Below are 26966 nucleotides of genomic sequence, written 5' to 3'. Positions count from 1 at the left end.
GGTTGTATAGGACACTTAGTTTCCTTGAGTCGAGAATTTCACAAACAACTATTCCAACATGCCACCATTGACTAGAAAATAAGACCAAAGATTATTTATATCTCTCAACACTTTCCCAAATCCTTTCTTGGATGAAAATGAGAAATTGGGTAGCAATGATCAGATGTTTACTTCATTAAAAACACATTGAAAGACTAGCTGACTATTGCCTTCACCAGTATTCAATGCACATACTGCCAAATATAACACAGAAGCATCTAAGGGGTGAAATGAAAGACTGATACAAAACACACAGCAATTAAGGTTACAGATGCAAGTTTTTTCAGTGAAGTTTTATATCTCAAGCTAGTTTGCAGTACACTCTTTACACATCCTGGAACACACTGAGGCTGCCTACACTATCAGTTCAGAAAGGGCACAAGAAAAGTGACAATCAACAGCTGAGGAACAAGAGGTAGCTTCACTGATCTCTCAAAAGCTCCCAGATGAGTTATTATTTCCGTCCTTCCAGCCCAGGATACCAACAGGTTAACCTAAAGTACCAGACTTTGTTCCAGTGCAAATAAACATTCAGAGTCAGAAAGGAGCTAAGACTAACGACCTACTGGCACCATCTTCGCTGTAATTCTCTATGCTAAGTGCACAACCCAACATCTTGACAAAATAGGTGTTTCAGACTCAAAAACTTTGAGTACTGATACCCTTTCTCCAGCTATCACCTGGAGGTAGCCACTGCTACCACATCTTCATGTCCTGCTCTATCGTCAGGGGTCTATAACCTTTCTTCCAAGGTTCACTGTAGTACACATCCTGTTCATTGTACCCTGCCAGCTGCTCCAACTGTTAACTTCTAAAAGAACATCACTGCTGTACTTTCAACACATTCCCTTCTTACCAAAAACCTTTAAGCAGAGGCAAGCTGGCTACTTCTTTTAAAGCAGGTGCCAATACCAGGCCCTAAACCAAGCACCAAGGATAACAGCTATTTATTTTCTCCTTCTCAACTGCCAAGCATCAACATACACTATCTCCAGAGACCACAGCTCCTAGAACATAACTCCTGGCAGGCCAGCAGGTCAGTCCATTTCTCCTTTTGTTTTTATTAACATTTAATCTTAAGCGGACTATTTAACCTGTATCCAAAGCACAGGGATTATAAAAATTGTAAATGTTCTACGAAACAGCGGAAATGTTCTCATAAGAACAGAAGGTCATTTATCATATGTGATTAGTTTTGAAATTAAACTAAACTGTGAATAAAACAGAACTGATCAAAGCAACAATATAATTCTAATTCAATATTGTAATTTTAAGGCATATATATATGCCCATTTTGTGTACACTGTAATACCATAATGTATATTAATGCACAGACAAACTTGCCTTATAAAGACTGTGGTTTTAGTGTACTCAAAATAACCTAAGTTGGTACAACTCATTTTTCAGAAAATAGTTCAGCAGTCATTGATTTATAACTCATGCTAGAACATGCACAGCTGTGTGTTTAACATGTCTGTTAGAAAGAGGTATATAAGCCTGCAGTACTAAGATAAATAGATAAGACACCAAATCACATTCAAACATGAGGCAAGATTAAATAAAAGTTAGCTTTCATGTTTTTTAAATTTTGTGCCTTCTAACGATTGTTATTGCAAAACAGGAAAAAAATTATTTCACCTTTAGCACAGTATTCAAAAGTTAAGAATATACAACCTGCAAGCAAAATAAAGCGGAGTTGCCCCAGAAACATTCGGCCTGTTTATATCTGCACCGCTGTCTAGCAAACACTGCACTGTCTAGAAGAGAAGAAAATACCAGCATTAGGAAAAGAGCAATGGAAAAGCCTATTGGCTTCCAACTATTTAATACCATGCATGTTATTTACGCTGAAGGATTTAATTTTCCATAATGAACCTCAAGACCAAAATTCCTAAACATGAAATGGAAAATCACGGCTATCAGAGCTCATAAAGCTTCCTTTGAACTTCCTACTTTAATAACAATATCTTTTATTGAATTTCAGCTAATACCAAAGATTCCTGGATCTACAAGCTATTTAAAAATAAAAATGACACTTTTTAGAGAAGTAAACCATATACAGCCTTATCACTAGTTGAAGTTTCAAACTCAGACTAGGCTAGAAGAAATATGTAAGCAAATTCTAAAACACGAAAACACTGAGCAGACTCTCAAACATACTTTTGTTATATTCCAGTCACATGAATTAGGTAAGTCTATAGATAATGGTTTCTCAGAATTTGGTCTTCCGAAATCAAGTGCTAACAATGACAACAGAAAGGATCTGGGTAGAATGATTTTTTTTTTTTTTTTTTAAGTAAATAGTTCTGGAGACAACCTGTATAACTCTATATGGCTCTAATGCAGTTCAAGTAAAGCATCCAGAACTGTACTCTGTATATAAATAGTCAGCCCTAATGCAAGGCCAGGTGTAAAAATTATTCACATGTATCAATAATAGAAGAGTTTATTTGAACTTGTGTACTTCAAATGTTAAATATTTAACTGACACAACTCTTCGTTCATTTTTCACTCGCAGTACATTACGATCATTTTAGACTTCAAAAGCATATAATAGGTGGCACAATTATGAATTAAACACATTCCAAAAAGTAAGGAAGAACATTTTCAAACGTTTAACATTACATAAAAACTTACTATCAACAAGCCAATAATAGTAGTACAGAACAGCTGAACAGTAAGTCACCTAAACTCCCATAAACCCTGAGATCCATCATCTCCACAAGAATAAGTAAGTTGTTCCCATGGAAGTGTATGTAGCTGACGCTAAGACAAACAACAGCATTCTTCACCCTTCTAACCTTATTATGTGCATTACTAGTCTGAAGCTTATAAAAAAAACCACAACAACTTTGAGGCATTACAAAGTTCTTAAAAAAATCCATTGTGCTCATAGAATTTAGAAACTTACTGTCTTGTGTCCGTTTTGACAAGCTACATGAAGGGCTGTTTGTCCCATTGCATCTTCAACATCTACATTACTGACATGTTGAACAAGATCATGAAGCAATTCTGTTCGTCCATTGACAGCCAACCAATGAATCTAAGTACAAAATTATGATATACATGTTTTCTTTAGCAATGATACAAGTATTTCATAAATATGACTTTAAACCTGACTGTATTATTGTCAACACTTTCACAAAGAGAAGTTTTGAAGAATACTATCACATGCTTAGGCATTTTGATCACATCATTTGATCCTTGAAGGTACTGGACACGCAGCAGTTTTGTTTTAAAAGTAAGATGGCAAACGCTTGAAAAATGAGCATCTTCAAACTCTTCATGCCTTTTAAGAACATCATGATAATCAACAGCACTTACTGCAGTCAGGCCTTCGTTATTACAAATGTTGACATCTGCACTGTATTCCAGCAGCTTGCTCATACATTTCTTCTGGCTATAAGCAAAAGAATACATTAAAACCCAGCCAGGGAAAATCACTTACAAAGACTAAATACCTTCTTAGAGCTCTGCTCACTCTAATTCATCAATGTGCAAAGTATAGCAGTTAAGTTTCAGTTTATAAGGAGTACAGTACTATGCATGTCAAGAAGAGAAGTGGACCATCACAGCAGAGACTCCTACAGTGCAAGAGTAGCATAGAGCAGCACGGGACTAAAACTACAGTTGTTTTTGTGGAAAGTCCAGAAGTACTTAACCACTACTTTAACAGCTTCAGCTCTGCATGAGCTACACTTTCAAGACAAGAAGTCAGAGTTTAGCTAAGAGAAGTCCATGAAGTTCACCACCATCTGTACACTTCAGTGAACACTAAATCATTACTTAATGAAACAGTCATTGTAACACTATGCAAATCTTTGGCAGTGCAATTACTGTCTTAATGAAAGTAGAGGTATGCTTTCCTAATTCATGTTTTGTTTGGTCTTTTAATATTCTTTAATGCTTTAAGTGCTTTACCCTTAAGAATTCTTACTTTTCCTTTTTATTTGGTACCTCTCACACCTTTCTTATACCTCATTTCCACATAACTGTCTCCTGTGTGTATTTCTGCATTTCATCAGGTACCACTTGGCTGCTTCTTTCTTCTGCAAATTGTCTTCCCACATACCTAGAAGCCACTAAACACTCTCTCCTCCTCATTTGAAGTACCAGCTGTGATACAATTCAGTTATTGTAACACATATATGCTTTAAAAAGAAAGGCAACATTACAGCTGCACGTTCTCACATGCTACAATTCAAGAAATAGGATCTTAAAAAGGTACATGCTCACTGGTTTGGATGGGTTTTTTTCACCCTCTCCTAATATCGTGCAAGCCAACTTTATATTCCTTTCCTTGCAGTAAAACTTTCCTTGGAGACACTATCTGAGAAAAATCTGAAGTCTCTGAACCCTTCCAAGACCTCCAAAATCTTTTCTTCTCAGCTAACTGGAAGGAGAACACGTCCCTCGTTCGATCACTGTTGTACGAATGATTATGCCCCTGCTTAACAGAAAACACTAAAATGTCTAGCATTGAAACTGGTATTTCAGACATGACTTGCCATTTATAAAAAAAATATTTTCTGAATACTCAAAGTATGGATTTAAACCTCCATCTTCTCTATACGTGTATCATCCCTATTTTCCAAAGTGAAAACCAAAGTATTTTGTTTGAACCACACAAAAATATTACAGAACCTGCCAGCTTAAGTGCATTATGCATAAAATCTTCTAAGAGTTTTAAAAGCTTTTTTCTTACCCATTCCTTGCTGCTAAATGGAGAGGAGTACATCCTGAAATGTCCTGATAGTTTGGATTTGCTCCTTTTTTTAATAATAGAACAAGGCATTCAACTGATCCACAGCTAAGAACAAAATAAGAAAGGGAAAAACTGTAACAAGGATATTTACAAACCAAATCTGCATTGACATAAATACAACAGCAATACCATGTACAGATTACACTCAGTAGAAAATCTTAACATAAAATTGTTTTACACCCTCATAGTTCAACTTACACAAAGCTAAAGGAAAGTCACTTAAATGGAGTGAGAAAGTCACTTAAATGACTGTAAGTCACTTAAATTACAATCAATTGTAATTAATAGACGCTAGCCTTCTACGTGATTTTAATGGCTTTAAAAACCAACAGTGAATCTTTAAGACTGGTAACTCTGTAACTATAAACTGTTTTAAAAGTTTTGCTTACTGTTTTCTCTCACATCCCTTATCTTTAATCAATTAATATTTTCTCTTAAATAACAATTCCAGTATTTTGGGGTTTGTTACACTTCAGGGTCTGGAAGTTACATCTTAAAGTTTAAATATCTAAAACTCGTACAATTATTTCTTTGCTATTAACGTTGAACCTGTAACTCCCTTTTACTTTTCGTAATATGACAGCTCTTCAGGATAACCAAGGCCACCAAGAAGACAGAAACTCTGCATTATATGTTTATTTGGCTCCTGAATTCTACAAGAGGAAAAGCTGACTGAAAAAATAAGCATATTTTTCTGTCCGTCATGACCAGTTTATCCATTGTTACAAATCTTCCCAGTGTCAGAACTGCAACACAGCAACAGAAAGAAACCAAAGACTAGTTGTAAAATATGTTGCAAAACCAGCAGCTTGATGATGGCTTTGTGACCCAACAACTAGTCAACATAAAAGACAATCCAGAAATTAAGTGTAACACCATTTCTTGTGTTTCAGAATCAATACACAGTATATTTTCAAATACACTTAGGTGTATGCTAAAAATTTGCTTGCATTTTTAAGTACTTCCTTAAGTAAATTTTATATAAGCAACATGTAATTCTGAAATTAAATGTTTGGGAAACAGATATTTCTAAAACAGTCTGCTCAGGAAGCTGGAATTTCTACCTTTATTGTGACCAAATGCCACCTATTTATACACAATACTACTATTATTTCTTTTATTTTTGCCTTTTTTTTTTCAACAATTTAAATGTAAGAATTTTCAGGATATTTAAAAGGGTACTCAAATATAGAGCATTTGTTCATTAGTTTAAAGTTTAGTTTCATGAAAGGTCAAGTCAAAAACGATCTGGTTCATTTCTACTTAGGTTGTTAACCTGTTTCTTGGCAATACAGAGTTATCCCCATTGAAGTGCTACATTAATAATAAATAACCTCGGTCAAGGCTATAAAATTTGCACTTAAGCCCACTATCCAGGATACAAAAACTTATTAGAAGTGAGTACCCAAGTTGTATTCCCTGCAGTTATGGTCACATGAAGTACTTTGGAACGGCTGCTTCCCAATGAACATCCAAGTGCTCCCTACTGTTTTAAAATACTTCAAAAACAATCAGCATCTGCAGAGAAGATTTCTCTAACTCTACCAAGGTAAGATTAACCCAGCTACACAGGATACGTATCATGGCTGTATTTATTCACAGACTTGAGACTTCACAGAAAGGCAAAAAAGTATCTAGCAAGACTTCCTTCACTAAAATTTGGAAAGCCATTTGGTATCATATGTAAAATCTGTCCTCTCAATGAGTCGGGCACATTGCTAGAAGAACAACAAAATGCAAAAAGGAAGTATGAAAAGAAAATGTTAACTGATACTAAAGTGTTTTCCAGCTTACATTGGTGCCTTAGATTTGTGGTAATATTTTCATTGTTAACTTCTGGACTGGACTCAAGTAAGTCTTACTTTGCTGCAATATGAAGCAAACTTCTCTTCACACGTCCAAAGGCATAATTCACATCAAATTTTGAATTTGATAGCAGCTCTGAGACAGACCTTCAAACAGAAACACACTTTTAATTTAAAATATAGCTCACAGTAGCCAAAAAGTTTATACTGTAAGTTGTGCACAAGTACTCTGTTTCTTACTTATCGCTATTTCTTTTCCCTTCAACTGATTTCTGATCAAGAGATCAAACGGTTTTCAAGCACTTGCTGATTAACAACACCTTTCTACTTCCTCCTTGTACATAAAAAAAAAAAAAGAACTGTGATAGTGGGCAACTGTTTCAAATGTAAACTGGTAAGAATTAGAGCAGACAACCACATCACTTCTTTACAAATACAGAAAACACGCATTTTAATAGCTTCGTTTGAAAAAAAATTAATTCACGTTTTCCTCCTTATCTCACCACAGACACCCCAACCAGATATCCAGCAGCTTTCACAAACATAGCTAAAGTTCAGAGGGAAGACTGGTATGTGAAATCACAATAATGAAGTAGAAGGTTACATGATATGCCAACAGGACAAAAAAATTGAAGGACCCTTCAACTTCCAGTAATGGTCCAATCACATAATTTTAAACCCTTACATAGAATCTCAACAAAATATTATGCAGCAGAAAAAATGTTTATCCTGATCAGATAAATAGTTTACTGTTTCAGTAAGAATTACTACCTGCTTCCCTGCAAAATTCATTGGAAGTTAGCACCACTTAGCTGGCATTATGCAGCCTCCAATCCCAACCGCTTTGAGGACAACTGAGCAAGAGAAACAGCTGCTCATCTGAGGAATCCCAGCAGTATCTATCTCATTGTCCAACTCTTATTCCATGTCATTCTGAGACATCTGATGACACTAAGAGTTTCTATGTTGTCAATAAATACACACTCAGAGCTAAGATACAGTTACAAAATAACACTTTTGTACTAATCCTAGGGCGAATTTCCCTATGTGCATCAACAAAACAAATCCCAGCTCCAGTTTGTGGCATAAAACAAAACAGTCTTCTCAGGCAAAAGTATGCTGGGACACACACAGTCAGTGACTCACTTCAGATATAGAAGATAACTAAGCAATTCAGAAGCTACAACTTTAGTAAACATGCTGGGATTGTCAGACCTTAAAAAAAAAAAAAAAGGTACATTTAAAGAAGCTCTCACCTGTGCTGGTCAGCCATAACCATCGGCATCAGTGTATAGACAGCAGTTTCATTATCTGAGAAGAAATTAAATTACTCCATTACTATAAAGAAATCTTTTACATAAAACTTATCTAGTAACACTTATTTACCTTTTTAAGTGTCCACTGTTCAACAGATCATTCTTTTTATACAGATCATTCACATATGAAGTTTCATTATAAAGGAAAAGCCATCATACTTAGATAAAGGAGACAACAGTTTCAATACATGAAATTTCAGTGTGGCTTTTTTTCTTTTACAAAGTAAAAATTACAGAATTTTCAGTGGAGGATCATTTTTTTTGAATTGACAACTCTGCTAACTAAATCAAAGTTTTTAGGAAATGTGCATTAACAAAAAAAAAAGAAAAAAAACCAAAACTATAACACTTGAATAGTTCATTTTAAAAATAAGGAAATTTCCTGTGTTCCAAGGTGAATTCCACAGTCCTGATATTGAGTTTGTAATAGTGATTTCTTTGAATTGAGTTACTTCATAACGATTCACTTTTGTCTCTATCCTTGATCACCTGAAGGCAGTAGGTTTTACTTCAATCTCTAATCAGTTTCACATTTCACATTTGAAGGCAATAAAAAAAGGCCAGAGCACAAAGATTCACATCAGTGGTGGGAACAGACTGACATTCACCTATACAGTCTCTGTCATTACTACTGCTGCACATACCAGCTCATGCATGGATGTGATTAGCCTGTTTGGTCACTTACAGACTTCCAGAAGTAAAATACTATTTTTAAAGAATTCATTTGACATAATTTAAAAGGTTTTAATGTATAATAATTACAAATAATATTAATGTGTAATAGTTATTAATTTTATTATGTATAATTATTATATTTTTCCCCTTCAAGCAAACTACCCATTGCTGGGAGTACAATCTCCACAGATTGTTCACACAGATGCCAATTTATGACAGAAGGGGCTATGCTTTTTGAGAACCCAGGTATATGGATTCAGGATATAGAAACAGAGGACTGTTCTCATAAAAGTTTTATTTTGAGGTTTTTCCTCATCACCTTCATTAATCCAAATACCAAAGTTACTAAGCAATCAGAACAGGAAGAATTAAACAAGTATAGCACGTCATGCCTTGTACATACCATGCCTCTGTACATGCACTACTTCCACCAGATAGGTAAGGTGACATTTACTGAATATTAAACACAGATTCTTCAGAGTTATCAAGTGGAATCAAATAAACTTATGATGCTGCAGCTGTGCTATTCACTATTATCATTCTACAATGCTCCAAGATTAGTGCTGCTCTCTGCTATTTGGAAGCAGTCTGTCCATAGCTAACGAAAGAAAGAAGCAATGCTAATCTGTTATTACCTTTGAACGCTGAACACAGGTAAGTCATATTCGAATTTAAATTACATTCCATCTGTTATAAAAATTTAAAAATAAATTCAAAAAACTCAATGTTGCTTACAGCAAGCACATGGCGCAAGAGACACAAACCTCTCAAAACACCAAATCACAATTAAAAGCTGTAGAGAGTCACTCTAACCATTACCAAGTTCAAGACTTCAAACTCTCTACAGATTGTTCCTTATGGCAGAGTTCTGTGAGCATCAGATACCTCCATCCCCACCACACAACACTAGAATTTGACTGCTGGGAGGGAGGGAGTCCTGAATACAGTTAAACAGATGCTACATAAAGATATCAATTGTGAAAAATACTTGATGACTTTTTAAAAATGTATCCATGATTAGCTCTCAGTATACACAAATTTAAAAAAAAGAAAAATCTTCTTTGAGTGTTTCACAGATCTCTTGGCAGAAAGATTAAACTTCCGAAATGAAATAAAAAAACAGAACTTGAGAACATCATCTAAATTTAAGCATGACATCCTTACATATATTTTCACAATCACGCCCTATTAAAGAGGAAAAAAAAAACCCCAAACTTAAAAATACCAGCACACTTAAATGAAGCACTTAATACTTCATCCTAATTAAATTGACCTGTAATTCAGGTATAGTGATCTAGAAAAAGATAATAGTTAAATATGAGTGTACGTGGGCCATAAAAGGCGTTTACGGTACAGTTACAAAACTAAGCCATTTGCTATTCTATTAACAGAAATTACACTGTGGAGCACATGCAGATTTTCCCAGAGTTTTTCTGTACAGAAATTATTAAAAGGGTATGGGACTAAGGAGCATTTGTGGCTATTTTTGGTGAATATTGCCCCTACTAACAAACAAACTCCTATTGACTTAAGCTACATGACAGTAGGTAGAGAAAAAGCATTATACACCTCTCACACTTAGAGAACTTAGTTGTTATCTAACTTGCTTGCGTTTCCAGTTTTGAATATCTAAAGACAAAAAAAGGCACACAATATGCAGTCAGAGCTTTGGGTTGCAAGACCTGGTTTTCAGGCACTGAGCCTTAACAGTGCAATCCAGAAATCTGTGTCAAGCTCTCAAGTGTCCAGAAAGCAGCTGCTGAAGGACACTTCAGAAGAGTGATAAAAGAGTTATACTATTTTCTATTTGCAAGGTCAGCTCAAGATATTCACTGGTACTGGACTCAGGTGGTAAGACTTGCTTTAAACAAAAGAAAAAAAAAAATCACTGGAAATTCATCATCTAGAATCCTTCATTCATCTCATCAGAGATATTGTCATGAATTTGGCAGAGATCACAACCTTAAAGAAATGTCAGCACTGTCCACATAATACCCTAATGGCTACGGCACATGCAAAGGAAGTTCAATACCTAGATTTAGCACCTTCTTCAGCACAAGGAAAGTTCAAACATACATCTCCATTTCCTAAGAGAGTACCATAACTCTTACTTTAAGGATGGAGGAGTAAATTATGTATCTTTTACATTAAAGCTATTCAAATGTAGAGGAGTCTGGGGGGAAATCATAATACAAGAGTCCAGACACAGCACACAAAAAGCCACGAAACTACAAACCATACCAGACTGGTGTGGAATATTCTAGGATGATCCTGTCAGTACGTGCTTGGAGCAAAATACTGTAACCCAAACCTGCTTCTCAAGAAGAGTCTGGGCAGACCTGCACGAGCCTAAGGAACACCACAGTCAGAAAAGAAGATACAAAATGAACTAAGACCGATCCAAAGTTTGATGGCCATTGAACAGAGACCTTATTGGAATGCAATTTGAAACTTCAGTATCTTAAACCCATTTATGTCCTTATATCAGTCCAACTGCAATTCCTAGAGAATGCACAGAACTGACATTCCTTCTGCAGTACAAGACAACAGAAGTACTGCTTTCAAAAGTCTCAGGGCTTGCACCTACACTGCCACTACCATAGACACAATTACCTCCAAAGTGTAAGATAATAATGTCCAAGACAGGAAGATTAAAATCGGAATCAATTCACCTACACTAGTACTGGAGTAAATTTAAAGCAGCTCCAACTGACATAGGTTGTACAAAGCATTATTTGTATTACCATCTTCAATTAGTTAAACTGGTGCTACTCCATTATTTCTGTAAGTCTGAGCTTAAGAGCATTACACCAATTTCACTGCTGCCATTCAAAGGCTTACAAGCAACAGCAAAAGCCATCTGAAGCTTGCTTGTCAATTTTGTGAAATTTATGAGCGACTGCACTGGCAAACACCTAAACTGTGACAGGTGACAATAAGTGAAGGGTGTAGCAGCTCAGTGCAGGAGGACAACAGGAAGTCCAAACAGGGAATGCACAGAGAGAACAGAACGTTACTCCCTCTCTTCTACCACCAGAGATGAGAGCTAGCAAACAGGTAGAAAAAGACCCATCCATAAAACTAAACTCTGAAGAAAGTACAATGACAGCAAATGACTCACAAGAATGTGTGTCATGGACTTTTGCATATATGTCAGTCAGAAATTTTGCACATCCAAAAGTTTTACAGAGTTAGCCCTCCCCAAAAGCTGGACCTGCCTTGAACACTAAACCACTTCCCATAAGAGCCTTAAGCTGTATTTTCAAATCCATCCCGATACTAGGGACTAGCACCCATGGTAAGTAGTCTAGAGCCAAAAATTAGGCTGTGATAGGTGACACCTATAATACCTTTTAAAACAAAATTCAGCACTGTTAAAAAAACAAAGATTTGTCATCGCTAGTCTGCCATCGAAGAAACACCTAACGAAGGATTTAAAACCAGATGAAAAGAGTGGCGAGCACTCCCGAGCACCCGCTCGCCCGGGCGAGCAGCCGGCAAGGACCCTCTGCACCGGGTGAGGAAAGGAGAGAAGGAAGGAAAGAAGGAAGGAAGGGGACGGGGAAGCCGCTGTTGTTATCACCACCACAAATAAAAACAGCCTCTCAGAGGCGGTGGGAGGAAGCCCGTTCCCATCCTTCCCAGTGCCTCAGCTCACCCCGGCTGGGCCGGGCGCGGAGGCCGCCGCGGAGCCGAGACGAACCGCCACGTCAGGGCCCCTCTCCTACCGTCCGGCAGCTCCACGGTCCGGGCGCGGCGCAGGGACCTCGTCAGCCGGTTGAGCTGCTCCATGGCTCTCTCCATCCTCGGAGCGCCCAGCCCGGAGCCGCGAACACCCCCCGCTGCCGCCACCTCCCCTCAGCCCATCCCGACGGAGGCAGCCCCAGGGCCGCCCAGGCCGCCGCCGCCGCCGCCACGGGCGTCTACGCGCATGCGCGGGGGCGGACCCGGGGGCGGGCCGCGTAGCTCGGAGTGCCCGCTCACCGGGGCAGCGAAACAGCCGGGCGAGTTGGCAAAACCCAGGGAAAACGGGGCTTTAAACATCTGCTTGTTACGGGTTTTGAGGAGAAAAAAAAAAAAAAAAAGTGCCGCCTTTTGAAGCCGCCCTTGCCGGGTGATCCCGCCCGTGCGCGCTAAGTTTCCCAAACAGACAGGACGCGTCGATGGGCATTTGCAGCTTTGTAGCCCTATTCTTTCCGCTGCAGCATGAAGTCTTCAAGGAAAAGATCCCCTGACAGTCAACAACTCCCTTAATTGATGACTATATAAAAATTCGAGGAAAGAAAATCCAGTGGAGGCCAAAAAGCAATTCAGGTAGGGGTGACATGATCTCGGTGGTCAGTGTCGATGGTCACAAAGTTCAGTATCACTTTCAGAGGCTGGCTTAAACTCAGGATCTACCCAGCTGGTTTGAGGGCTGCATAAATGGCTAGGGGTTTTTCTTTTCAGTAGACTATAATAGGCTTCATCATCTGAAAAAAATCTCATCTTGACCCTATGAGCTTTCAGTATGTCCTGGGAAATTCCTACTTGAACGATGTGCTTTTCCGGTTGTATTGCTACACTCCACACCTATATTGACTGACACGGAGAATAAGCACCTCTAGATGGTAATTAATTCCATCTAGTTTAGAAATGGGTATTGCACTAGGATGAAACACCTTCTCAGGTGTCTATAAGACACCTGTAGTAAGACTAGGTCTCAAATGAAAAGCTTTTAAGTGAGTAAAATTAGTTGCAAGTAGTATAATTAGCTCCACAATTACTAGTATCATCAATGCTTTCAAATTTTATTAATTTCCTTGGTGTCAAGGAAAAAACAGACATCTCAAGAAAAGATTAAGATTCCCAATTTACCATTTACAGCTTTTAAGGTACTTCTTCACTGAATGCAGTCAGCAGAGTTCCCTTCATAAGATAAGGAAACCCTAATATGTCTGTCTGATGCACTTACATGTCTAAAAATGTCACGTTCAACTGCCTACAAGCAGTTGGTCAAACTTGTCTTTCGCAGTGAATGAAGTCAAGTCAATTATCAGTCCTGTCTTTGGCTCATGCAGGAAGTTCGTTGGTGTGAGCATTCTCACGGCAGATAAGCTGTCTTTCTTTTCAGAAAAGATAATACCGTCAAAACAGTTAAAACCGTGGAGCTCATGGCATTTGTTATGCTACAAGAAAAGTCTTCTTTAGAGATAAAAAATATTTTGTTTTCAGGATTGGGAGAAATACAGATTGTTGTCAGAAATGGAATGCAGTACTAAGTAGAACTAAAAACATTCAGCTCTTTCACTCTGTTTTTTTCCTCTGTACATTCTTCACACAGGCATAAAAAATTGTAAGAACTTTATGCTAGTTAGCCTAGAGCATAGAAGAAAGAGAGAAATTGATATTGATTTTTCCACTTTTAAATCCCCAGAGAAATTTGTGGCATAAGGACTTCAGTAAACTTTGGATCTTGTTTGTTCTTGTATTTTGTCTATCATTAGATTGGTAGGTACTCACAAAAAATATTCTCTGACCAGTGCTGAGCCCAAGCATCCAGTCCTAAATAGGACCTTTGGTCATCACTGGACACCAAAATGTAGGAACAAATTCAACGTGTGGGAAAGTGCATTTAATCTAAAGTCTGTTGTCTTCTTTTACCTAAAAAAAAAAAAAAAAAAAAAAAAAAAAATTGAGGTTCTGCTTAAGTTCAGATTCAGTTTAACACACCCTATTCAGTTACAGGGAAACTATGAGGACTCCTTTAAGAAAAGATCGAATCACTGCAGAAAGGACAAATATCATTAAATATTTACAAATAGGTAAAAGACTATCATTTTTTTTTTGTCTGCAAAGAATTCTAAGATCATCAAGTCCAACCATTAACCCAGCACTGCTTAGTCCACCACTAAACTATGTCCCTTGGGAGATGAGACCAACCCCCACCTCACTACAATCTCCTTTCAGGTAGTTGTAGAAAGGAATAAGCCCAAGCCTCCTTTTCTCCAGGCTAAACAACCCCAGCTCCCTCAGCCATTCCTTGTAAGACTTGTGCTCCAGACCCTTCACCAGCTTCAGTGCCCTTCTCTGGACACACTTCAGTGCCTCAATGTCCTTCTTGTAGTGAGGGGCCCAAAACTAAACAAAGGATTCAAAGTGCAGCCTCACCAGTGCTGAGTACAGAGGGATGTTCATTTCCCTAGTCCTGCTGGCCCCACTGTTTCTGACACAAGCCAAGATAGTATGGTAGTCCACTTTTTATCAAGAAATGAACTAAAAATATGAAAAAATCATGATATTTTTATGGGATACTCCAGACAGGCAGGCATGATCCAATGTGCTTCCCCCTGCAATTCCATTTGCCTTGATTCCCTTCCCTAGCAGTGAATTCAAAGTGCAATTTGAGTTCTTCCTGGAAGCAGCTCTGCCAAGAGAGATTTTCTTCTCCACTGCATTGCAGTGCTGAGAGTCAGCATATCTTCAGAATATGGCTTAGAGCCATTATTTCCAATAGCCATGTGCTCCTTGTGGGCTGAATCAGCTTCTTCTTGACATGCCAGCAGACTAAGGTTGGAAACTGCCTACATATTTTGTGCAGGGACTTGCCTGTGATGAAGATGATGTTACATAAAAGAGTACCTTTGCAGAATTATAGTAGAGATCAACTTAATTCACAGAGACCTACTTCAGCTACCTTCTTCCTCCCCGTGTTACCATCAAAGAACATAAGATATTCACAGAAAACAACTGCTTTCCCTCAGTTCTTGAGGGGACTATTCTTCATAGAATCATAGAATGGTTTGGGTTGGAAGGGATCATAAAGATGATCTAGCTCCACACCCCCACCCCCGCCATGGGCAGGGACACCTCCACTAGACCAGGTCACTCAGAGCTCCATCCAGCCTGCTCTTGAACACCTCCAGGGATGGGGCTGGGCAACTTGTGCCAGTGCCTCACCACCACATGACATACACTGACTCTCAACATTTCTAAACTAAAGGACCATCAATTACAGTTTTGTGCAGCATCCATTTCTATTCTCTGTGGAGCAGTTAGTGCTGCTTGATGCCTACCTGCATTTCCTTAAAGCTGAGTTGCTGAAATGTCTCAAAAATAATGTGTCCAGGCTTAAAGATGTATTTTTAAACTGTCTAATTCATCCATACCCCTGGTCTGAAGCAGCTCTTGCCAGTTCCGTTATATTTCTGCTATATTTGTGCTACATTTCTCTTGTATTAATTTTTCAAAAGGAAGCTTTACTGTGTCTCAAAACAAATCCACAGGGCTCAAGGATTAGAGTGAAGATAGTTTGAACTATTTTCATAATGTCATAGCCCCTAAGTTTGCATTGTCTTTACTGGAGCTTGAAAAGCTTACAGCTTTAAATATGTCTCATATTTAAAAAACATCATCACTCTTCTTTTAGTAAAATCTATCTTCTGCACAAAGCATTTTTAAGGGAAAAAATACCAAAGGCTGTGTAAGACCTAAAAATAAGCCTTTTTTCTGCTAATCATTGTGCTCATCTCAGTATTAGTTTAGGTGGAGTCAGGGAAGAGCCAACTATTTAAACGCATGCTTGGCCAGTAAGAAGTCAATAATCATTCTGTCCTTGTCTGTCTAATGTTGGTGATGCCATTCTTGCAAGATTCTTTCTGACTGTCATGTTTTTCCTACCACCTCTCTGTTTAGTTGTGTTTGCAACTTTATTCTGTGCAGCAACTGTTCTCTACAGATGTTAGGGGTCTTTTTTCTCCAGATCATTTTGGCAATTTCTTTATATTCTCTCATGTTTCTAGAACATGCAAATTTACAATTCTGCCACAGTAATCATGACTTAAGGTCCTGTAAGTCACCAACCCTACTCTCATGCAGAGATCACAGTGAGGAAACCTGGAAGGTCAAAAATGCTGAAATACTATGTTACATCCTGAACAACAACCTGAACCTGTTGAATGAACAGTGGAACCAGTTATTTTGTTGCATTTGCTGCAAATTTGTGATACTCTGAGATTTTCATTCTCTCTCCCTGTTTCAGGTCCTTGTCAACTCTGTAAAAATTGCATTCAGGCTGACACTATTGCTCTCATTCTAAAACTGATTCTCCTTTGAAGGACAAGCAAAATCTATTAATTTGGTCCTGAGTAACTAATGTCCATTTTGGAAGTGTATTAAAACTGGGCTATTTTTAGTTGTTGGGAGACAAGGAAGCATTCCATCACTCAGAAAACTTCAAAGGAAAGCAATTTCCTTTCTTTTCTCAAGGAAATAAATAAATGAATTAACTACACACACATGAGAAAATACGGGGTTGTTCTATACTTACTTGATAAAATAATTGGAGATATTTTTTCTACCGTTTCTCTGCTACTTGCTGCTGATGCTACACAGGTGGACTCCCCTGGATAGCCCAGACCTTGTGTAAAGCATTGCTGCAGGAGTTGTTGATGCCTGTGAAAAGCTAACCAAGTACTAATAGAAGACTGAAAAGTTTCAGATAAATGTCCAAATTACTTTCCAGCTTTATATCAACACATTGCCCATTGCAAATTGCTGTCTAAGAAAGAAAATTCTACTTCTAAATTCAGAAGAATGTGAATTTATAGTCTCATAACACCATCCCTGAGACTAAAAAAATGATGTGGAAATCGCTATACTCTTTGGACTGGCAATAATAGTATTCTCTATTTTGCAGACATAGGAGGTGTGTCTTTTACACTTGCACCACATTAAAATACATGATGAAACTTTGGGGAGCACAGCTATGTGCCCAATAACTGTCTTGATTAAATACATGCAAAGGCAGGTGTCACTACACACATTCTGCTGGATGCTGTAACTTTTAACTCACAAAAGACAAAACATTATTAAAGAGATTTTCAAACTAGACTCCCTTGTTACTCTAACCAGTGCTTTAAAGTTTGTTTAGTGTTCTAGGATAAGACTGCTAACAGTTTTAAAAATATTTAAGCTGAAAAATATTAGCATGTAAACAGAGACACAATTAAGAGGGCTGTGATTGCAGTGGTAAAGTGCTTTTGTACATTCAACACCATAAAGCTCCGGAGGAAAAGAGAAAAAAGAAAGGATAATTAAATTTTGATTTCATCATTAATTCTTTTCTCAGCTCCCTGTTGGGGTTACTGAATAATTTTCAGAATCATGTAGCTAATACGCCCTCAGTAACATAAAGAGGATGTACAGTAGCCGTTTAAGAAAAGAGAGAAGTTCAGTCTTTCCTAAGAAACTCGGGCAGAAGGCGGCATACAAAAAGCAACCACAAGATGTCAGTCTTAATGAATTACAGTAGATTATTCTGATTGGCTCCTTTCTGATAAGTAACTAGGTATTCATCATGTTGAAGTATTTGTAGAGAAAGTAATCTAAGAATAATATTCCTAGTCATAAACATATTCGGAAATATGAACGATCACATCCAAATACAGCCCCCATGAATATTTGTTTTTGCTAGAAAAAAAGCTGAAGATTTAATCCTTCTGCTAGAGACTAGAAGGAAGGACATGGCAGGGATTTGTCACTCCACACTTGCCCTTTTTTCACACTATTTCTCTGAGCATCGTCTGTCAGAGCTTCAATATGGACTACATGGACTTTGTGCTTTTTTCTGTAAAGCTATTTTTATTTTCCTGATATTCTTGACCATGTTCTAATGCATGTAAGATAGTAAGAAAGTCCAATTTCCATTTCCAGTCCAGATTTGGAGACATCCAAGTGACAGATATTGATCATTGTTTCTGGAACACTTTGCAATCCATTTCCTCATAGTTCACCATTTGAGACCTGACAATGGAGTTGTGCTCTCCATTGCTTTTTTTTTTTTTTTTTTGAGGGATGCTCTATTTACCTCTAGCTACTCACAGCAGCACTATTTTTGTGTTTCTTACCAGTTTGCTCACCAGGTTTACCATTAGCTACTGCTATCAAGTCACAACCTCCCGTTCTTCTTTCTGCTGGTTGCTCATGCTGTGCTGCTTTGCTCTGCTCTGTTCTGCAGCAACATTGCTGACTGCTTCTGTGCCTCTGCTGAACCCTTTATTTCTGCAGTCTGTACAGTCTTTCAGTTGTGCTTAAGAACGTTGAAGTGATACCAAGGATCTGCACAGAGACCTTGCCAAAATGGGCAATTTCCCAGCAGGATCCTAGCCATGCTCTGAAAAAGAAACAGACAAAACACCAAAAGATGCTTTGACCCAGATTTGCTTTTGGTTCTTTTGCTGTGAGATGCAATGGCAAGCTGCAGCATTTGCTTCCTTGGCAATCACAGGTAGGTTGCCCAAAACACAATTAAAACCCTTAGAAATCATCTGGTAGCTGAAATATCCCAAGGCACCACAACACTTACCAGGAAACTAAACCCTAAGTCTTTGGTTCCTTCACTGGCTTGCTGCAGACAGGCCATCTTACAGGGTTCTCACACAGGCTGTCAGCCTCCCCTGCACCTCACACCTCCAGCCTTACAAAACAACTTAACTGAAGTTGACTGACTCTTGGCATTCAGCTACTAAGTGAAAGCACTTTTACTAAAGTTACTGTGTTAAAATTTAATTCACTCTCTGTGTCTTCAGGTTTCATAATGCACTGTTTGATGGTTGGCAGTCTCCCTTGGGGCATTTGCTTCTGATCTCTGAAGAGAGCAGGCGTCCTAATATGCAGATTAAAGGTGCTGTTGGCTCTGGTCTTTCCAGTGGTAAGAAGAGGACAGAAAGCAGAGAGACCACCCTGCAACTGCCTAATACTAATCTCAAAACAGGGACACACAAAATGCACCCATACAGGGCAAGAAGGAGATTATGCACTCATGTGGAACCTCCAGTACCCTAAATCTGCATCCCGTGGCTGACAGTCACCTGCCATCTGGGACAAGCGTGGCTGCAAATGTAAGTTATTTGTATGCCTCGCTGAAAGATGACTCATGTTCTGCTATGTTCTACGCTTTATAAAATGAATGTGTTATGTCAGGATGTTTCAAAATTTAGGAGGTAAAATGTTTGGGGATGTTAAAGCTTTTTCCTGATACATTTATTATAACAGTATCCTTTACTTACAATAATCCTTGCAAATATTAAAAGAAAAAAGGTAAAGGATGAAAATCTGTTTTTTCTTGTTTCTCTCAACTTCTATCTTGTAATTTACCTGGAATCTATCTGGGTTTTTGGTACATAATCAATTCATTCAGGTGTACTTTCTACTCTGGAAAGCAACTAGACATATTGGCCACTACCACAGTCATGAGGGATATAGAATCACAGACTCAGGAGTTAAGGTACATCGATTTAATAATCATCAATTATTTTATAATGAGTACCACTGAAGCAATACAAAATGTCAGCAAGACAATGAAATACCAGAACTTATCTAAAAATATATCTGACATAGATACTTCTGCTCCAATATTAAAAAAAAAGTCAATTTTTCAGACTAGTCAATTATATTTATATTTTTCAACATTTATAACCACAGTCTATTAGAATTTGCCATTTAAAGAGCTTGTTCATGTCACAAAATCAAGTAGTGTTGCACACCAACTCTTACACTAGAAGCTCCTGAAACACTTGGTTTCATGGGTATCATTACATTAGTCAATAAAATCCGAGTTCAAGTTTCATTGAAGACAGCTAATAGAGTTAATGTATTGAATTAAAAGAGTATTCTTTCCTTGCCTGATGCTTAATCAGCTTCTTAAATGTTATTCACTTGCTCACCCGTTCTCAGAATGATTTTCTAGTTTTACTGTTTTAAGACAAAGTTATAGAGCAATGATTCTTTCAACATCAGTTTTAACCATTGACAGTGAAGATGATAGATGATGTATACCTTCCCCCATGGCAAGACATTAATTCACAATGCATTTCCTGCCCTGCATTCCTAAGATTACCCATCACATTCCTTATCTTCCTATTCTGCCACTTTTATTTTAAAAACTTGCCCACCCATAACCACTACCCTCATCCTGTTTCGGTTTCCAGTATCTCTTGGGTCCTTCCAAACACGCACTTAGAGGCAGAAAACAAACAACCCAAACCTGATGAGCTAAATGCAGTGTTACCAGTTTTCCTCCTTGCACTAGCGTGTTTCCCAGAGGGCAGGATATGGCTTAGCAGTGTGCCTGAAGAGCTAGCCATGCAAATGGGGATGTTGTGTACTTTAAGATAAGGTTTCTTTTTAACACACAAGACATTGGAAGGATAGGATTCTGGGTGTTATCCCGGTTTTAGCTTCCAAAAGAAACCACAAAAAAGCTGGTTTTTCAGATTTCTTTTTTTTTATGTGTTTTCCTGTACTGCATGAAACCCATACTTGGATTTTGAAATTTTCAGACCTCTCAACATCTTCATCAGTCACTTTTTTTCTCCCTGAATTTGGACACATGTCAAGGTTCCTGTGCAACAAGGGACCTGGTAAGGGGCAAAACAATAGCTCAGGAGTCTGTTTACAGCATATACTGCTGGATGCTCCTCATGTTTGTGGCCACCCTTGTCCTCCCTTCTCCATGTAGCTGATTAGTTGGGTTTTCAGCTCCACCTGGTCTGTGGGATTCTGGAGCCACTAAACACATGCAGGTTAGTTTGGAGATACAACCTGTAGGTAGCTGTTTGTTTGGTACCATGGCTTGGGATCATGGGCCAAGGCGTAGTTGAACAAGCATCAATTTTCAAGGTTGATTTGACGTATCTAGATTTGGAAGGAAAGGTCATTCCTGCTCTGTTACTTTCAAAACACCTGACAAACCCTGAGCACTAGAACACAAGTATATAATGATAATAAATGGTAACATTATTATTTTTTATTTTTATAGTATTTTTTTCTTTCTTATGATAGCTATTATCTTTCAGAGAAGTTTGTTGTTGGGTTGTGCCTGTTGCCAAAAATTCAGCTCTATGAGTGAAAGCAACTTTGTAAATGAAGAGTTTATATTCTAAAACCTATATATGGTTGGGAAAAATAATAGCATAGTCTTGTCACACTTGCTTATGTCATCATCTCAATAACTTCCTCAGAGCAAGGAGAGGGTAGGAATCCTGGAAAGAAAGGAAGGGATGTGCAGGACAAGAAGCAGAATTATTTACATCACTCTGAGCTATTATTTTACGCTCTTTCTCATTTTCCTCTCTGAGCTCTTTGGGTCCATCTAAGAGAAGTCAGTGAGATGAATGGTCTGTTTCGTATGCTTTGGACAAACCCTCCCTATTTATGGCTCAGCTTTTCTGAAGACAACATAGGTATAAAAAGATTAAACTCATGGAAAATAAAGCCATGATAAAAACAGCTTTTGTAAAGTGCCAGAAAATGTAGCCATAGCCAAAGAGTGCCACACAGCCACTGACCATTTGGCGAAGTTTTCTGGTACATTGGTTATTTGTAACTTGAGTTACAGAAATGAGGAAAAGTGACCCTCTCCAGTGAGCTGCTGCCTGTAATATGCATGGGGTGCCAGAGAAGGCACCTGACAGCACAGAGCAAGGACATGGTAGGCCCATGGTGGTAGGTGGCCCTGTGGGACAAACAGGCAGAGATGCACAGGCAACTGCAGCAGCAGAAGGCTACAGGGAGATAAGTACTACAGAGGAGTTTACTTTATTGCCTACCACTGTCTTCCAGGGACTGGAATGAGTTTCCCATGAACAAAACACTACCAGAAGAGCCTCATTCTCAGGCCACACATCCTGTCTGAATTGCAGGGCTACATGGAGCACCAGGACCATGCTCTGTGAAGCTCACCCAGAGGTACAAAGCAGAAACCTAGAGTTTTAAAACTTTCATGTTCATATGCAAGGAGGTTTAGGGCATGAGGGCAGGAGACTTCTGAGCTGCCACATAACAATTGCTAAGGCAGCCTAGCACCCACAGACTGTGCTTGGCTTTTACTTCCCTTGGCAAGTTTCTCAGCTGACACAACTTAAATTGGAGTGTGCTAGAATAAGACATGCCAGATCTCACATTAACAATATACTGTATTATCTACACATAAAAATATAGAATATGACAGACCTATGACACACCACTGAGATGTTTCCAGTTCTTGCAGTGACCTAGTTTTTGACTATTCATAAAAACAGACAATAGCTATTTTAATCAGAAACTCTGATTTTCATACTGTACCTAAATAATTAATCAAGAAACAACAATTATCATCTAAACATATTAATCTATGAAGTTACATGCAGCCATATTTATATGAGAGAAATATGTTATTTTTTTTGTCCCTGTCCTTAAAAGCAATCTCCTTGAAAAAACTGAAATGGATATTGAATAATAATTTTGGTCAGTTTTCCATTTATAGCAAGGGCATCAGATTCCTTGTGAATCCAGCCACGAAGGAATTAATATTGATCTATTTACTTACAAATTATGCCCTTACATAAATATTTACATAGAGCTTTGAAGAGGTATCTATCCCTATGCATACTCGTGTATATGAGTATGTATATTAAAAATTCTTTAACAGGCTACTAAGCAAATCTGATTTCTGGTTATGCTAACTCTGCAGAACTTGTGTCCTCCAAAGGTTTAATGTCTGTATCTAATCCTGATTATTCCTAATCTTAAATCAGAGAAAATCCTCTGCTCCCCTCTGCAACACCTGATCTTGATTCCTGGATTACCTTATAAATACTTAATTGCTTATTAACATGAATCATCTCCTTTTTAAAATATATATTTTACATAAATAGGACCTGGGTTTCACTTTCTCACTCCTAAGCATTGCTCGCTTATGCTATGATATCTCCTAAGTGTTCTAGATATACTGCAGAGGAAAAGAGGTGGACTCATCTAATTTCTGAACATTTTTCTTCCACTCCAAATACAGAGCAAATACACATGGAGGCAACGTCAGAGATTTGAGAGGACTTGCACCCACTGAGCACGTACACCGCAGTGCCAATCTTAACCGCCCTTGAGCTTCTCTCTGTACAAGTAAATCCATGCCTAGAACTGTTGCTGGGCATTGGAACTGAAGTTTCTGTATTGCTAAATTGTTGAAGGAGTCCTTGGAAAAGTTTTGCACAGGCACGCCTCTCCCAGGCAATTCCCAGTCATAGCTAAGGAACTGTCTGAGACCAGGAACCATTTCCAGCAGGGCATGCATATGGCCACCCTCATTTAGAAACAAGGGCCTATACTGGCTGTTGGGTCAGCCCCAGAGAACTACTAGTTTGTGAATTAATTGACTAGTAAGCCCATCTTTTAATGGATTAAATGTGAGTTCATTTGATTTTGAAGAGCTGATAATGGCTCAAAACAGATGTTCCATGCTAGGTATGGTAGAAGGAATGCCAAGCCTCCCACAAGGTATGGAGGCACACCATGGTATTCACATGGGAGAATGACCCTTTTTCCTGGGTAAATCAATGGAGAAGAAAGAGTAAATAGAAAATGTCATTGTACTGAACTCTTTGGGCAGTTCTGCCTCCTCACCCAGCTCAGAAAGAGTGAAAAAGTACATCAGAGATAATCGAAGTTATGAAACTGCTCCCATCTGAGAAGTTTCTAAATACTCAGAGACAGAGCTGGGAGTGAGGAGGAAGAACAGATCTCTGTAAAGTCAGGAATAGCACAGAAAAGGTGCACACCAAGTGATTATGGAGCATCAAGTGAAAATCCAGGCAGCATTCTGAATATGAACAAAAAGAAGGATCATTTCAGACACCACATAGGAAATTGGAACTCATTGCCACAGGACATTGTGGTGGCCCAAAGTAAAGATGGGTTCAAAAAGCAGCTAGAGAAGTTCCTAGAAAAAAAAGTTCATCAAAGACTCTTAAACACAAAGTCCTGGATACAACTCTGTCTCTAAAATGCCAGTGAACAAGATTAGGAGAATATTCTAAGCATTACTATATGTTTCACATTAGTGAATAATGCTGATCGTTGCTTGAGATTAGAATATTGGGCTTCACATTTAAATTTAAATTTTTCATGCAATTACAAATTATAGTGCAAATACTATTTACATATTTGTCCCATGACTCAAATATTTGCTCCTTAAACATGACTAATTAAAAATGGATGTGTCCAGTCTATAATATAATCATCCTTGTTAATTAATGTTCATTAACTAGAGCTTAAGCACTAATGAAAACTCAAATTGGCCTTATGCAAAAAAATCTTTGATTTGGATCTTTGTCTTATTTAAAGTGAAATAACTTTGAGGAAGAATGATAGCACTTCATCAGATACTGGTCTGCCAGATACCCAATATGTGCAATTGAATACATGCTACGGAGAGAACAGAGTAAAGTTTCCACGCCTGTTGTTAAAGGGATATATTATCATTACTGTAGCTCAGAGCTGGATTAACTTTGGATATACAAAAATAGCTTCAGCATCTGTGCAAGGTGAGTTTTGACTCTAGAGATTAGTGTCTCACAGGAAGAAGAGGTACTCTAACAAAGTCTCTGCTCACAACCACATCTCAGGAATTAATGAAGTCAGGCCAACTAAGATCATGATTCACTTCAGTAACAACTTGAAAAATCTTGACATTATGTAGTTCTGGACATAATGTAGCTCTGCTAAATGAGGCAATAAGTAAATAACAGAAGAATGGGCATCAATATAGCAAGTTCTGGGTACATAGAGTCACAAAGTTAATGTAATATCTAGGTAGATCTTTAAGCTGAGCTGTGAGAAAAAAATTTGCTTTGTTTCTTTACATCTGTTCATCATCAGATTTTTTTTCATATTTTTCCTTCCTTCCTTCAAACCCTGGCAGAGCATATATGTTTCTGAGCCTGACAAGAAAAACACTACTCTATGTTAAACTATACATGGCAAAGGAGTGGTTTTTAACTTAACCTCCTGAGAATCTGGCCAATGAGCTGATGCAGATCTGTACTTTTTAAGTATTTTCCCCTCTGTAGGATGAAAGTTTAAAGTAATATTGCTATCAGCACAATCATAGAGTTAGTTAAAGGTCTACACTAGCTCTCAGTCAGCTAGGATTTATGGCCTCAACTTTCTTTTGAGCAAATCCATGCAATTACTGAGCCCTCAGCCCAAAATACAATATCCTGGGATACACAATGTATATTAGTGGAAGATACCTTGGTGGAAAAAGTAATCTTATTAAAGGGAAAAAAGAGCATCTTAAATGCAGTCCTATGAAATTTTGGGTTCCAAATATGGCACTAAACCTGTCCTTAGTAATGCTAGAAGTTAGTCCTGCAGTCTATTTCATCCTTGAGCTCATTTGCATATTAATACCTTAAAGAATCATATTAAAAAAATATGTACGTGCCAAGTTATGCACCCACTGGTGCTGAGGGCAATGCAATTTACCGTGAGTGAGGTGAAAATGCTGGCTAATTCAGAGATCAGGGAAAAACAGCACAACTGGCATCACTGCCTGAGAGAAGAAGTAACACAGAGTTACAAGAGGGCAGTAAATGAGCAGTGTCTTGCAAACATATGGAGACCTCCAAGCATATTGCCTTGACATCCTAAAGGCATTAAACTTTCTATTCCCCTGCATCTCCCTCAAGCACATGCTGTTTTCTCCTCCCTTCATGGTCCAAGATATGTAAATCAGTAGCCATTGATACGTGCTTGTGTGCACATTTGCTGGTGGTGAGCTCAACAGCACAACTGAATCATCTCAAACATGTGGTCAGGGAAGACCTGCCTGTGAATAGTTTTTCACATCCTTTTTGTACCTCAAAGACCAAAGTAAGAAGCTTTCCAAGTGGTGTCTTGTGGATACATGAGTTTCTTGGAGGCAGATTGAGGTGAGACACAATTCAGCTGAGGAAGAAAACTCACCCTATACTTGGTGTATAAGTTACATGTTTTTCAACACTTTCCCATATAAGTCCAGCTAATTGACAGGTTTAAGTGCAGAGATAATAATATAGGTAATTTTTTTTTTCTTTTCTGACTGATGGTTTTTTTTTTTTACTTTTCAGCCAGGTCTAGTAATGAAAGTTTCACTGACCAACTGCACAAGCATAGATTCTGGTGTAATGTGAGGAAAGATGTAAGCAGAAAACTTGGGAGTTTTGCTGGTGTGAATTTGAAAGTGACCTCCCACACCAAATGAAAAAAAAAAATCAGTAAATTTCACCAAATCTCCAACCTTCTCTGCTAAAGTTCAAAAAAATTTTGAGGAAGGGTTTCCAGTTTGTTTTTTATGAAGGAGAGTTGACGATCAGCTTCAAGAGTATGCAAAAATCTGACACTACAGAAAGGACAAGAAAGCAATTTCACAGTTATGAAACAGATTACTGATCACAAACTCCACTTCTGTTGAAAATAACAATTTGGTAATTGAGAAGCCTACTTCCTGTATGGATAGGTAAAACAGTTATCAGGCAACAGCAGAACAAAAAAATTCTTTAATGCTCCCTTTGAAGAAAAAAATAATTG

The 26966-nt window shown here is 38.1% G+C and overlaps 1 protein-coding gene across 8 annotated transcripts in view; it reads right to left on the bottom strand.

Annotated features, from left to right (window-relative positions):
• The window catches only part of HACE1 (HECT domain and ankyrin repeat containing E3 ubiquitin protein ligase 1), a 52822-nt gene extending 38702 nt beyond the window's left edge, over positions 1–14120 (bottom strand). For 2 of the 8 annotated variants that reach the window (XR_010429327.1, XM_064649876.1), the window contains exons 1-7: positions 12329–12498; positions 7866–7920; positions 6667–6756; positions 4745–4849; positions 3364–3439; positions 2951–3082; positions 1714–1796 (exon numbers count right to left, since the gene is read on the bottom strand). Coding sequence is in view for 7 of the 8 variants with exons in the window: in XM_064649876.1 (XP_064505946.1) it covers positions 1714–1796; positions 2951–3082; positions 3364–3439; positions 4745–4849; positions 6667–6756; positions 7866–7920; positions 12329–12404 (617 nt within the window). In the remaining variant the exon portion in view is untranslated. Of the gene's footprint in view, positions 1–1713; positions 1797–2950; positions 3083–3363; positions 3440–4744; positions 4850–6598; positions 6757–7865; positions 7921–12258; positions 12523–14102 lie in introns of those variants that run through there. The other 6 variants (XM_064649875.1, XM_064649878.1, XM_064649873.1 and 3 more) reach the window with 6 other exon arrangements.
• Positions 14121–26966: the final 12846 nt, after the last annotated feature.

Source organism: Pseudopipra pipra, chromosome 3 (genome assembly GCF_036250125.1).
Source record: "Pseudopipra pipra isolate bDixPip1 chromosome 3, bDixPip1.hap1, whole genome shotgun sequence".
Classification (NCBI taxonomy): domain Eukaryota; kingdom Metazoa; phylum Chordata; class Aves; order Passeriformes; family Pipridae; genus Pseudopipra; species Pseudopipra pipra.
This window is presented reverse-complemented; position numbering and strand designations above follow the sequence as displayed.